Raw genomic sequence first — 13,947 nt, forward strand, 5'->3', positions numbered from 1 at the left:
CGCGGCTGGCAGGGTCTCCTGCCCTCCCCTCCCCTCCCCTCCCGCCCCGCCGTTGGGCGCCGAGCCCGCCATGCACCGCCTGGCCCCGGGGCTGCTGGCCCGCCTGGCCCGCGCCCGGCCCTGGCTCCCGCTGCCGCGGCGTGGGGCGGCGGGCAGGGGTGAGGAGGAGCGGTTTGTCTTCCTCGAGTATGAGCCGGACCCGGACGAGGTAGCGGCGGTAGCGCCGCGCCGCCGGGAGGGGAAGCCGGGCAGGGAGCGGCGGGAGCGGGGCCCGGTGGCGGCGGGGCGGCCCGACCCTTTGGTGGCGGTGGGGCGGCCCGATCCTTCGGTGCCGCTGAGCGGCGTGAGCTGCTCGGGCTGCGGGGCCGAGCTGCAGTGCCGCGACGGCGCGGCGCCGGGCTTCGTGCCGGCGGAGAAGTACCGGAGCCTGTCGGAGGGCGCGGCGGGGCTGCGGGGCGCCGTCTGCCAGCGGTGCTGGTGGCTGGCCCGCTACGGCCGGGCCCTGCGGCTGCAGCTGCCGCCCGAGCAGCACCGGCAGGTGGTGAGCGCCGCTCTGCGCCGCCCCCCGCGCCACGGCCGCGGCCCGCTCCTCCTCTACCTCCTCGACGTGCTGGAGCTGCCCGACCCGGTGCTCCCCCAGCTGCCGGGGCTGCTGGGCCCCGACGCCACCGCCGCCGGGCTGCTGGTGGTGGGCAACAAGGTAGACCTGCTGCCCGCCGACTCCCCCGGGTACCTGGGGCGGCTCCGGCAGCGGGTGGCAGCGGCCTGCGCCCAGGCCGGCCTGCACGGAGCCCCGCTGGTGGACATCCGCCTGGTGAGTGCTAAGACGGGCTTCGGTCTGGAGGGGCTGATCAGCCGGCTGCAGCAGTCCTGGAAGTGCGCCGGTGACGTCTACCTGCTGGGTGCCACCAACTCCGGCAAGTCGACGCTCTTCAACATCCTCTTGTACTCTGACTACTGCAAGACCCGTGCCCCTGACATCATCAACAGGGCCACCATCTCCTCTTGGCCAGGTCAGGGGTGCCGCTTTTCCCCTCACGGTGGAATCACACACAGTGTTGGGCACTTGGGCTGGCTAGCCCCGGGCCTCCCGCAGGGCTGCCCTGGGGCGAGCGGACCTGTCACCGAATGGGTGCCCACCACCTTGAAGCATCACTATTGTGGGCAGCAAGCTCCAGTGCTGTGCTGTGATTTCAATCACCTTCCTCGGGGCAGCAAGCTCCAGTGCTGTGCCGTGCTTTCAGTCGTCACCTTCCTTGGGGCAGCGAGGGTGGGAAGAAGTGCGCACAGAGGGTGCCATACATCTCAACACTAAGGGGGCTGGTAAACCAGAGCTGGGCTGCATGCTCCCCTGCCAGTGGGAACAGTACCCAGTCTTTGTGCCTTGCCATGTCCCTAGCAACTGGGGGTTCCCTCAGGTCTAGAGAGACCAGGAGGCAAGCTGGTGAGCACCTGTAAAACAGTCATAGGCCAAACCAAGCTTCCTGGAGGTGGGACTTGCCTGGGGTGTATTGTCAGTCTTTTGGCACCACTTGGCTTAGAGACCCATTTCATCAAGCCATAGGTGAGAGCAGATCTCAAGCAGATGGATGCCTCATTTGTGCTACCCTGGCTGGAGAGACTAGTACTTTATGGGAACAGCTGTAGTTCCACCTCCAACTTGATGTTACTGGGTTTCATCCAAAAGTTGCAAAGTTTTGGTTATGGTTTTTTTTCCTCTCCTTGGAACTTAAATATGCTAGGTAGTCAGAGGCCCAAATGTGCTTTCTGTTTTTTTGCAGGAACAACACTGAACCTGTTGAAATTTCCAATTATTAATCCTACATGTGACAGGATATTCCGAAGGCAGGAGAGGTTGAAAGAGGAGGCAACAAAAACAGAAGATCAGCTAAGCAGTGAAGAAAAAAAGTACCTTAATCGCCTTAAAAAACAAGGTTACTTAGTGGGTGAGTATTGCCTTAGTAAAAGGAATTGCCCCTATGCAAGTACTGCATTACACAAAGTACTGTTAACTCTTCAATTTGCTGTAGAACACGGCTGGTTTTGGCAAGTAATTTCTTCCCACTCTGAAAGAGCTGATTTCCATTTAATTGTAGGAAGAACATGCGCTTTATAGTAGCAATAAAAATTTCCCAAACTTGCATTCAGGTTATTTTGACTAGTTTTGTTTCCTGAGTAATGGATGCAAGATCTCTAGCTCCTCCGTAAATAGCATCATTAATATTTATTTTGAGTACTTGTTTTCGGCTGTTGTAGTAGCATTGCAGAGGTTTCCTCTGTGCAGTGCGCCTCCCATCAGCATCTGCTAACCTAGTTCTGATAGCTTAGTAGTTCACAGTGATACTGCATTATAGGCCATCTCTCATTCCCAAAGGAAGAAAACAAGTTTCATTTTGAAATAATCATGTTTTGGCTGCAGGCCACGGTGCTTGTATATCATTTTAGTATGTATCCAGAAGAGGGGGTTGCCAGCAGGTAGCTCTGATTTTCAAGTATTTCTGTGTTTGACAGTGTAAGGCACTGAAAAAAGGCAGCCTCCTTCACTGTAAAATGGAAAAAATGGGGTGTGTGTAATCTGGCCCCTGCTAAGGTTTTGGGGCTTGAGGAGTACCAAGCAAGAATTATCGAAGGGATTTCTTAGCATCTTGGCTTTTGAACACAGACATTTCTAGCCACATAGCATCTGTATCACCTTTATTTTACCAGCGTGCATCTCTTAAGCAAGAGAAGGGACAGATGTCCCGTTGAAGGAAAGGCAAGTTAATTACCAGGAAACCTTTCATTTTAATCCAGGAAGAGTTGGAAGAACATTTCAACAGCAGAAGTCTAGCTCTGTGGTTGACTTTGATCCTGACATGCTCTCCTACAGCATAGATGAAGATCCCAGACATTCCCCTGGGAAGCGTGAGGAAAGAGAGGAGTTCTCAGACAACGAAGTGAAGGATGCTCGCTGGTGTTTTGACACTCCAGGGATCATAAAGGAAAACTGTGTAGGTACCCTGTGGTGTTGTGTTTTGGGATGACATGGTTTGGGAGGACTGTTCTGCCTTAGCTGTGCTTATGAGAGTGTTCATGCAGCAGTCCTAGGGTTGAGATTCTTTTGGTTTGGGCAGTTGTTTTAAAATATGGTTTGTATTTACTTGGGAAGGGTTCATTGTGTTAACACTGCTGCATTTCTGAATAGCACATACTGTGATCTTTGCAAAGGAACTATCTGACTGCATCATCAAACTTTCTTTTACGTCTAAATGAAGGGAAGTAAGCGATAAGGCTGTAAGCAAGTTTATACCAGCATCACCCAATGAAGTTTGCACTCTTTTAGCTCTACCAGCCTACTGAAAAAGGTGGAGCTTAGGAGGATAACCAGTGTGTGACTGAAACAAATCTTTGCAAAAGCATTCTCCGGAAGCTAACAGGATCTGCAGTGCTCCTGTTAATAGCTCAAATACATCAGGCCTACCTCAGTGTTTCAGTAGAGCAGTGGCTCTGAAGCCAGTGCTGGTGTCGTGCACACATCCAAAAAAAGTCATGTTTTGATTTTTGATTGCTTTGATATCTGTGCAGAGCTGCAGGTCATCTTTTTTGGGAAGATTAAAAAGTGCAAGGAGATAGGAAAGTTCTGAAGAGCATGAAGTGCAAGGACTGTACTGAGTCTGTGTAGTTGTTATGGACCCTGCATTGCCATGGTGCCATGGGGACTGGTGACATCCCTGCCTCCTCCTGCTTCTCACTTACTGTGTGGACCAGAACTGAACTGTTCTGTCAGATGTTTTTCACACTGCTCTACTTGATCTTTTTCTTCTATCAATATAATGCCAATATTCATTTCATTGTCCCCATTGAAACATCTGGAATGAGTTGCAGCAGTACAATTTATTTTGCAGGTTTTAAATCTCCTGACAGAGAAAGAAGTAAAGCTGGTTTTGCCAACACAGGCCATCATTCCACGGACCTTTATTCTCAGCCCAGGAATGGTCTTGTTTTTAGCAGCCTTGGGACGTGTAGACTACTTACAGGTAAGGGAAGAAGAAAGGATTTTGTGAGCAAGCCCTTCATCTCTTACTATAGTACTAGATGATACAAGTCTTTCTGTGTAGCTTTCCTAGAACCTTTCTTTGCTGCTTTTGGGATGATGAATCTGTTCATCAAGCACTGCATAAAGTCAAAATGCCTTGGGATGGGGAGTTGCCATGGAAAGGTTTGATACTTGTTACCAATGCGCAATATTTATTGTATAACAGTAACTGCTTTTGAGTGCTGACAAAGGCCTTCATTTTAACATGCTTCCCATAACCCTACAAAGACACGAGGGAGGGAGGGAGGGACGAAGGAAGAAGGGTGATAGAATTCACTGGGAAGATAGGTGGATTTCCTCATTTCTGTGTTTCGTGAAAGCTGTCCTCCAAGAGAGAAAAGCCATGGGTGTTTTTCTACCCTGACACAGACCTCTCTGAAGAATTTGCCCAGGGAAGCAATTAAACGTACATGTATTCTAGTTTCTGTAAAAATATTTTTAAAGGTGCTGTGTGTGTGTCCCTGCTGATTTCTTCCATTTATTAGAAATCTCATGCCATACACCTTTACTGAACTGTGCGGAGCTGACTTCCCATTATGTTTCCTCTGGAAGGGGTGGTTTCTTCGAGTTTTGGGTCTAGCACTTAGAATAATGCCTTCCTCAGTAGTTTGCCCCATTTTGGGAAGAGAGTGTGTGTATGGCTATTACTTTGTTTCAGTCAGCTTTCCAAGATCACCAGAAATGTTGAATTGGTACTTTTCTTGGGACACTCTCAACTTGCTGGAAGAAAGCCAGAAAGATGGAGGGGGCAGCATTCTGTAAGTAATAGCACACCAGTATGGCAGGAGAGCTCCATTGTAGTTAAGGTGAGCATACAGAGCCCCATCCCAAAAAATGGCTTGGCAGTACAGAGGAATAATGCCTTACTCAGAAAAAATGCTGTTTGTGAGGATAGCAACCCAGCAGAAGACAAACTGTCTTTATCAATGCTGTCTTGGGCAAAGCTCTCAGAAAAGAACTTCCTAGGCAGGTTGGTTGCGCACTGTCAGGGACTCAAGAAAGCACCTGAATTTGCATTCCTGACAAAGTACGATGGTGGTGCAGGTGACAACTTGCTGGCAGTAAACACCCTCTGCAGAAACACTGCAAGGTCAGGCAATCGCAGGGCTGTCCAAGGCTTGTTCTGTCATGAGGGATGACTTATGTTCTTGGGAGTTGTCGAGAACACAGCTGGTGGCAGCCTGGGGAACTTGAGGTCAGGGTAAAGAAGTGTCACATCATCTCCTGATGAGAGGATCAGGCTCAGAGACGTGTCCAGTGCAGCAGGGTTGGCAGTTAGGCTTTGTGCTATAAGCCTGTACTCCATGTAATGCTGCTCCTACCAAGCTGAGCTGTGCATGTTTAGGCCCCGCAAGTCCTTGGTATCTATCTCCCTGCATTGCTGTATGTCTTGTGTATCTACATCCTCCAGAGACCTTGAAGGAAGACAGTTGTGCTCAGATCATGACAGAGGAGCCTCTGCCTCGGATTAGGTCTTTGATGAACTTGAAGGAATTGCCATACTTGAGTTTCCTTATTTCAGGTTGCTAACAGTTTTTGTAGACGTCTCTCCCCTCTCTGATCTTGTTTGCTGTGCGTGCAGAAGTGATGAGAGTGCCTGCTGAAATTGTTCCACATTCAGTCTTTGCATAGCTTGAGAGCAGCTTGGAACCAAGTATGGTTTGATGAGAGGTGCATGTTAGAAATGTAAAGTGACAGAAGAAGCACCAAACAGGAGACATCCATCACCTCTCATGCTAAATAACCACACTGAGTTTATTCTTTGGGATTAAACAAGAGCAAAGATAACTCTTGGATGATTTGCCTGAGCTGAGCAGGTGTGATGGCAGGGGATGTGTTATTGGAGGTACTTTGAGGCAGGATGGTCAAGCCATAGGCACTTCTCTCCTGAAAGCTCAGCTCCCCTGTTTATGTAAACCCTGGCTGGTCTGCAGTGACAGAGGTAAGGGCCCCTCAGACAAGGAGGGGACATCAGCCAAACAGATTTTCAACATGCAGAAGAGAAATGGAGCAGGAAAGAGCAATTCAGGGCTGCTTTTATGTTGTCATAAGTAACAATCTCTCCTTGTTATTTATTTCAGGGAGAAAAGCCTGCCTGGTTTACTGTCATGGCTTCTAACCTGTTGCCAGTCCGCATTGCTACCCTGAGTAATGCAGATGCCATCTATGAGAAGCATGCTGCCGAAGAGTACCTAAAGGTAAGAGGAGGTGCTGTTGTGGGCTCTTGGTGGCAGGCAGGCCATCCCACCTGGTGAAGTGCCCTGTCTGGGGTGCAGCGGATGGGGAAACCCAGCATGTGTCAGGAGTTTGGGACTTCTGTAGTGGGTGAGTAGAGATCTGCAATGTGGAGCAGTCTTGCAGACTGCCTGGCTGCGGCTGTGTTAGGAGAGAGCACGCAAGATGATGCATTTTCAGCAGAGCCTCTGTTCAGGCTGATAAGATTTGCAGTGCTGTGTTCTGTGATGCTTGGGTTTTTTTGAACAGCCTTAAAGCGCAGGCAGCAATGGGGATATTTTCAATGGCAAAATTCAGGTTGAGATTTTGGAACCGATTGCAGCTAAAAAATGTACCTTCCTTATTCTTTCCCTACCGCATCCTTTGCACATCCCTTCATCTTTTGGTGGTCTGACTTTTTCCTTGCTGTTGCCACATACTGTGTAGCATGTGCAGATCGAGTGGGACGGGGTGAACTGTTCTTGAGTGGTAGCTCCATTCCTGTGCACATCGAGAGCAAGTGCTGTCACTCACATCAAGCTGGCTGGCTTGAGCCACCAGCTGGGTCCTGCAGTGGGCACTCCCATCTTTGCTTACATCTTGAGCTCTCACTGGATTGGTCCAGGTGTGATCTTGATTCTGGTCGTGGCAAACCCGAAATAACTTCTGTAGGGTATTCAGGCCAGCTCTTGGCTAACAGTGGTCTAATATCTTTATTCCTACTTGTGACTTGTTCACCAGTTTAAGGTAGGAGTGCTGAAGCATCTCTTGACTTTTATATCTTTTCTCCATGTTTTGATCTTAGGTTCCCATGGGTGGGGAAGAACGAATGAAAGAGTTCCCCCCACTTGTCCCTCAGGACATTACACTGAAAGGAGTTGGTACCACTGAGGCAGTCGCAGATATCAAGCTTTCCTCTGCAGGTAATATAATATTTTTTCATTAGTTTGCTTTATGGAGTCTGCATCGTAGAAACTTTGATGGGAAGAGGCCTCTGAAGGGTTGAAGCCGTATTTCCTGCTCAGAGCAGTACTGTTACCAACACAAAATCAGGGCAGCCTTGACTTTGTCCAGCTGAGGCTTGGCAACCTCCAAGAATGGAGATTGGCAGCCGTACTTGTACAGGACAACAGCACTGGAATACTTTATGCTCTGGCTGCCATGCAAGTTCCACAGCATCAGGAATGGCTGTGACACTGTCAGCTGTCCAGCTGAGAGGGAAAGCACCATGGATTGGAAAGCTTTATTACTGTGGTTTTGGTAGTTCCCACCGTTCCTCTTCTGTTCATCAGGAAAGAACTGTGTCTGGGGAGTGTAAGTTGTGGTTAGGTGCTGCCTTCTGTTGGGAAAGGGCTGGGTATTACCTTTGAGCTTGATTTCTCAAACAAATCACACCTGGGTAGCTCAGGTTCTTAGCCAACATGGGAGGCACTGCGTTTGTGTCAGAACCCTCATTCTGATCCTAGTGATTGTCTGGCTGACTGTGGGTTTCTTGGCTGTGCAGGCTGGGTGGCTGTGACAGCTCACGCGAAAGAGGAACTGCTGCTCCGAGCCTATACTCCCAGGGGCACCGCACTGGTGGTGCGGGAGCCTCCCCTTTTGCCATACATCAGTACCATCAGAGGAGGCCGCATCGCAGGCACTGCTGCCTACAGGACCAAAAGGCCTCCCTCCACAGTGGAAAACCTGAAAATCACAGGGAGGAGATAGCACTTCCCATCATCTGAGCAAGGCAGAAGACAGAACAGCCTCTGGAGAACCTTGTTGCTTATTGTTGTTCCAGGGAGCTTGGACTCCTTTTTAAAGGCAGATGGGCACATATTTGAAAGCAGGCCTGGGGGAACTCTGCAAGTCCACACCTGATCCAGCTGCTGCACTGCAGCCGTTCTGAATGAGCTGCCTGGCTGGTGCCTTGCTGTGAGAGGTGAAACAGCTTCTCCCTGGGACCTGCCAGTACCTGTGAGCAAATCCCCGTACCTGTTCCCTCTTGAAATACAGGATGGAAGCTCACCTGCCTGCCCTGGGCTGGCGTTGCTGCTGATAGAGTAGGCCTTCTCTTGCAGACATGCTCCCACAGGTCAGAAATCACCTTGTCTTGGAGGTGTTACAGTGTTTCCAAGGGTGAAGGAGGTGGAGGGAGTGGGGAGGAGCGGGGAATGCTTCAGTGTGGATATGACCCTACTAGTGGCTGATAGGAATTCAACAACATTGACCAGAAATCAGGTTCTTTCAGTCCAAGGGAGTGCAATGCCCTGCTCTTGGACATAGGAAGGGTAAACTAATGAAAAGCAGGTCAGCTCATACGCCTGAAGAGGAAACTTTTGCAAGTCACTGCTTTGATTTGGTTTCTGTAGCTTGTGTAAAGGTTTCTGAAACTGAGGGTGTAGAATAAAACATTTCAAAAACTTTACTTCTTTGTATCGTTTTCAAGTCACTGACAAAGCATGCTTGTGTGGGCATAAGCATCCTGCTAACTACATGAAAGCTCCGGCAGGAAGGCCAGTGTTAGAGAAAAGTGTATCATGCCGGACCTGACAGTTGAAGAGAGGTGAGGCTGCTGCCGCTCCATCCTGCCAGGTCCAGCCACTAGCGAGGCTGAAGGTGTATTCCCGGTAGGCACAGAGTGCAACATATACACCACATACGTGTCTGGCCACACAGATCACAGGCAGACACATGGCCCTTAATGCAAACACAGACAGCGCCAATGGCCTGTATGCATGCATGTGTGCACACAGAGAGACACACACACACGGTGGATCCCTCCAGCTGCTGGGCCAGATGGTGATGCCACTTGCCCGGTTGCTGACAGCTGGAGATGTGAGGCCCTGCGGCTGCAGCCCCACTCCAGTTACGGGTACAGTTGGTCTTGCCGATATACCCACAGCTGGCCAGACTACTGATGCCTTACGCTCTCATTGAGCCATCCAGGTGCTCTGATGCCCTGAGCTGGCCCTTGGAGACTCCCACATCCCTTTTCTCCCAGCCTGTTTCACCTGTTCTCCAGCTAGTCCAGCTTGATCTTCACCAGCGGTAGCGTACCTGTCCCCACTTCAGCTGCAGCACCAGGGACACACAGCACGCAGACACACACGGTCTGATTCCTGTTGCTGCCTTCGCGTTCCTGTACACACACGTGGACACAGAGTAGAGAGCCCTCACCCAGGAAGGAAAGGCATTTAATGAGGACAGAGGACAGATTGTGCTGATCAGGTGCAGGACACGGCCAGACAAGCATACTGGTGAGCTCATTACACACAGCTAGCCCTCTTTAACCCCTTACCCCTCTTATTTCCCACACTTGTCCCCTAAATCCCTTCCTTTTCTCACCTTTGATTCCTCCCCTGAACAAGTCCTGCACAATCTCGAGGTGTTCTTCCCCTGCATGCCCTGATATGTCCCATGCCCCTAGACAGCTATCCTCCTTAGCCCAAAAGGTGACCTGGAGAGCTCCATGATACACAGACTCACGGTACGGTTGAGGTTGAAGTGACCTCTAGAGGTCTCCTGGTCCAAGTCCCCTGTTCAAGCAGGGCCACCTAGAGCAGCCTCCCCAGTACTGCGTCTAGCTGGTTTTTTACCATCCTCTCTAAGGATGGAGACTCCACAACCTCCCTGGGCAACCTGTGCCAGGGCTGCATCACCCTCACGGTAAAGAAGCGCTACCTGATGTTCAGACTGCACCTCCCGTGTTTCTGTTTGTGCCCATTGCCTCTGGTCCTGTCACTGGGCACCGCTGGAAAGAGCCTGGCTCCGTCCTCTATGCACCGTCCCTCCAAGTGTTTATAAACATTGATGAACTCCTCCAAGACAAAGACGTACAGTGATGCGTTTTGCTCCTGGACAGAGGGGCTGATGGCCTGAAAGGGCTGTTCGTTCCTCAGGAGTCCTTCAGGTGGGTTCCTGTCTGCCATTGTGCCCCTGCCCATCTCTAGGCTTGTGCAGATGGACCTTTGATGGGCTGCTGGCCCCAGTGCTGGGCCTGGGAGTAGCCCGGCGGGGCATTACTCCAGCTCCCCCTCCCAGCACTGTCTGTCCACGCTCCTTGGTGGGTGTGCAGCCTGGGCTGGAGAAGTTGCTTTAATTTGGCTGATGCCAAAACCTGTCTTTTCACCAGCCTGCACTGCAGCTATGTTCAGACAGCTCAACAGGGCCAGCCTGCAGAAACCCGGCACCAGCCCCATCTTGCTGCCTAAAATGACATTTCCAGCCAGAGCTAACACAGGCACTGGGTTTTGCTTTCACTGTCACACAGATACACATCATTTTGTGCCTTGAGGAGAACCTGTCTCATGCCAGTAACACAGTTGATGTAATGGGGTGGTGGGGGGGTGGTGGGGGTAAAACAGTGGAAAGCAGAAGCTTGCACCTCCTCACTTGTTGGGGTTATGTGGAGCAATCCCAGGCAAGCAGGCATGGAAAAAGGCATGGAAAAAGGCACGTTGCTCTCAGCTAAACTGGGAGGCACGACAAGGGTCTGGCTGCGGTCTGTTCAAACTAGCTTGACAAATCCAAACCAGGCATCCCCTATAACATTCCTCTGCTGCTGTACGTCTGGGAAAAGCACAACATGAAAGGCAAACAAGCTCTGCATGCAGAAAGAGCAGCTGGAAGACCTGCCTCTGTCACAGCGGTGGTCCTCAGCCCAGGGGCTGGATGTGAAAAACTGCAGCCAAGGCAAGTGTCTGGTGTAGCAGGTCTCCTGGTTTTGAAATAATAAATAAATAAAAAAACCCCAAAACCCCAAAAAAACCCCAAGCCTTTCTATAAGGACAGGTGGGCTGCACGTGGGCTCAGGGGGTGCCAGAGGCATACCCAGGAGAAAAGTCTTGCTGCCAGAATGGAGATGTGCAGGGAGGGGGCATGCACACCTCCCATGCCCAGCATCCTTCTGCATCCAACCCAGACATGCAAGCAGTGAGCTGGGGCAGCACAGGGGCTCGGTGCTGGGCGGGTGCTGTAAGGGCTTTTGCAAAAGCTGTGCTGTGCCACGAAAGCAGCAGCCAGCTAGCGACAGCCCCAGCTGGGAACAAAAAACGGGTGCTCCTGACCCGTGCTAAACCTCCGCACACAGGAGGTTGTAATGTGGAAGCAATTAGTGCCTCAATGAAAGCAAAGACATGCCTTTTATAAGCTCCCAGGGCTGAATTACACTGGAGCTGAAGACCTGCTTGGAAATGCTTCTCAAAGGGAGGGTTCATGTCTGGTTTATGCCAGACAGCCTGAAAGGTAAGACAATTTTTACCATGCCTGTGGACCATGGCCAATTTCATCTTTGCACAGGAGTCAAAAGCGAAGGTGCTTTGAGTCTGTGCAAAACTGAGGTATAAGGAGAAGGTTGGGAAGGTCCAAGCGCCTGGAAAGGTCTGCTCTTCATGGGTGTCCCGGTGTGCACTAGCAGGGTGCAATCATCTCCGGCTGCACCAGAAGAGCAGATTCAGCAGAACCGCTCAGTTTGCAGGAGAACTGCACAGAAAACCAGCTCACAGCTCCCCATGGGGTAGTTAGATAAAACGCAGGTGAAATCCTACAGAAGGACAAGTTCGAATGGGTAAGGGCTAAAGCTGGCTGGGTGTGCCCGTGGGGGGGTTACAGCACCTGGGGGGTCTGCGTACCTGGACGAGGGTGCTCCTCGACCTCCCGGCAAAGTGCAGAGCTGGGCCAGGCAAGGCAGGGCTGCATCTCCCCGCTGCCCTGCAAGCAGGGACGTGCCGCCACAGCTGGGAGCCTGCGGGTTGGTTTGCTTTGCCACGCATCCGATGTGGCGCCAACTCAACCCCCCCCCCCCCAAAAAAAAAAAAGCAGCTTCCTTTCCCTGCCCGGTGGCTAATTCTCTTTTTAGAGCTGCCCATGGCTGGGGACTCCCAGCCTAGAAAAATAGCTGCTGCTCTTCATGGTGAGAGCAGAACAAGTCCCATGCAAAGTCTGAAATTTTGCCCACTGTCAATGCTCCCAAAATAGCCTGTAACACTGGGAGAAGTGCATAGGGCTGGGAGCCTGATGGACTAGAAGTACGGAGCATCTGCTTCCTGCTGATTTTCCTGTGATTCACAACTTGTAATTGCCCATAAACATCTCTCACCAGCAACTGTCTTCACTGATCTTGTAGCTGAACTGCTGGGGGTTGCCCAACACACGACTGGTGCTGGAGCAGAAACTTGGTGGTAGGTCCATGCCCTTGGTGGTGCATTGACCTGTCCCAGTGGTTCCTCCAGTGGCAGGGGACAGCTGTATCTGTGCAGGTCAGCTAGCAGCGTCCTCAAGCACCAGGGGAAATTCTTGACCAGTTGCTGCTGAGGATGAGTTGGTGGTAATGTCCCATGCCACATATTGGGTGCCACGGTGTGGCTGCAGCCACATCATTGAATTATTCTGTGCCTCAGGTCCCCAGACCAGCCTCACCAGGCAGCACCGAAATCAAGAAAGAGGAGAAAAAGAAAAAAAAAAAGAAACCCTCAAACCTGCAGGGTTTTTCTGGCCAGCTCCGAGCTTTGTGCCCTTTGGAAGGACTACAGTAGCACAGAGGCCTTTATTAGAACCTGGACACCCAGCACCGTAATTGGAGAGGGGCTCAGCCTTCTTTTTGGTTTTCCTCCACAACTGCCGGGCTCAGGGATGCTGAACACAGCGCAGCCAGGGCAGGCAACCGCGTGCTATGGCGGGGGAGCACGTGCTATGCTGCGAGCGGTGCTGCCTGCCATGCCACAGCTGTGTGTTAGTGGCGCCGTGCAAGTGCACGCAAGTGCATGCTGTGCTGCAAGCATAGGCTCCTGAAATATTCGCTTAAAAATTACTGCCCCTGGGCGGTTTCACGTCCTGAGTCCTTGCTTAAGGCAGCACACACCTACGCCAGCACTCAGGAGGTGGCCCTGCCGCTCTGTAACCAGCCACAGGGCACTGCCGACGTTCCTGTCCCTGGCGTCCTCACCAAGGGACCAGTCACCATCTTCCCACTCAGCTTTTTGCCACAGCTCTCCTTGGCCTGTGTGTGATGGAAATGAACCCCCCCACAAAGCTCGCCTGTCCCCTCACCTCCAGCACAGCCTCTGCTGCAGGCGACAGCAGTTTGAGTGCTCTGACGTATGCAGGGCTAAAGGAGACCAAGAATGGCTCCTTTGACCAGCCTGGGGGCAAGGGACAAGTTCAGTCGCCTGGCTTGAGCCCAGGGGTGTCAGGGCACTGCCTCAGCACTGCCTTGCTGCAGGTCTGGTGCTTCCAGCAAAGGAGGGAGTTGCAGGCAGCTCACTCTACCGAGCTCAAAAATATAACCTCCCCAAAGGAAGGCTTTTGCCCTTCTGGAATTACCTTTTCCTCCGTATGGGTTATAGTGTACATGAACAAGGCAAAGCCACTTGTGTCAGCATGGCTAAGCTTTAAAAACAAACAAAGCCCAACCACCAAACCAAAATCAGGAACATTTTGGCTCCTTCCGAGCATCAGCAAAGCCTGAATAAGGCAGCTGAATTACAACATGAGCTTGCTCTGACCCCATACAAGCCATCCCCCACTTGAGCTAACTCACTTTTTGGGCACCTCGGTGTGCGGGCAGGAGCTCAAGCTGGCCTGCAAGGTACCACAGAGCCGTGCACTTGTGCTCGACTATCCAGTTCTGTAAAAAAAAACCCTTAGCACACAGCAGTTTCTAAGCATCTTTTCAG

General features: G+C 51.5%; 1 protein-coding gene across 1 annotated transcript; it reads left to right on the plus strand.

Moving 5' to 3' along the window:
* Positions 1-56: 56 nt before the first annotated feature.
* NOA1 (nitric oxide associated 1) lies at positions 57-8,699 on the plus strand. Its single transcript, XM_040599732.1, has 7 exons — positions 57-1,013; positions 1,782-1,946; positions 2,794-2,990; positions 3,885-4,016; positions 6,157-6,273; positions 7,095-7,212; positions 7,794-8,699. Exons 1-7 carry the CDS (start codon positions 71-73, stop codon positions 7,997-7,999), a joined length of 1,878 nt encoding a protein of 625 aa, XP_040455666.1. The 5' UTR covers positions 57-70; the 3' UTR covers positions 8,000-8,699.
* The last annotated feature ends 5,248 nt before the right edge of the window (positions 8,700-13,947 follow it).

This window comes from Falco naumanni, chromosome 1 (assembly GCF_017639655.2).
Source record: "Falco naumanni isolate bFalNau1 chromosome 1, bFalNau1.pat, whole genome shotgun sequence".
NCBI classification, from domain to species: domain Eukaryota; kingdom Metazoa; phylum Chordata; class Aves; order Falconiformes; family Falconidae; genus Falco; species Falco naumanni.

Excerpts from the sequence above, each read along its gene's own strand:
- NOA1 (XM_040599732.1), top strand. The coding sequence starts at position 71 with ATGCACCGCCTGGCCCCGGGGCTGCTGGCCCGCCTGGCCCGCGCCCGG. Across the intron at positions 1,014-1,781 it reads CACCATCTCCTCTTGGCCAG|GAACAACACTGAACCTGTTG; the intron begins GTCAGGGGTGCC and ends GTTTTTTTGCAG. Across the intron at positions 4,017-6,156 it reads GACGTGTAGACTACTTACAG|GGAGAAAAGCCTGCCTGGTT; the intron begins GTAAGGGAAGAA and ends TATTTATTTCAG.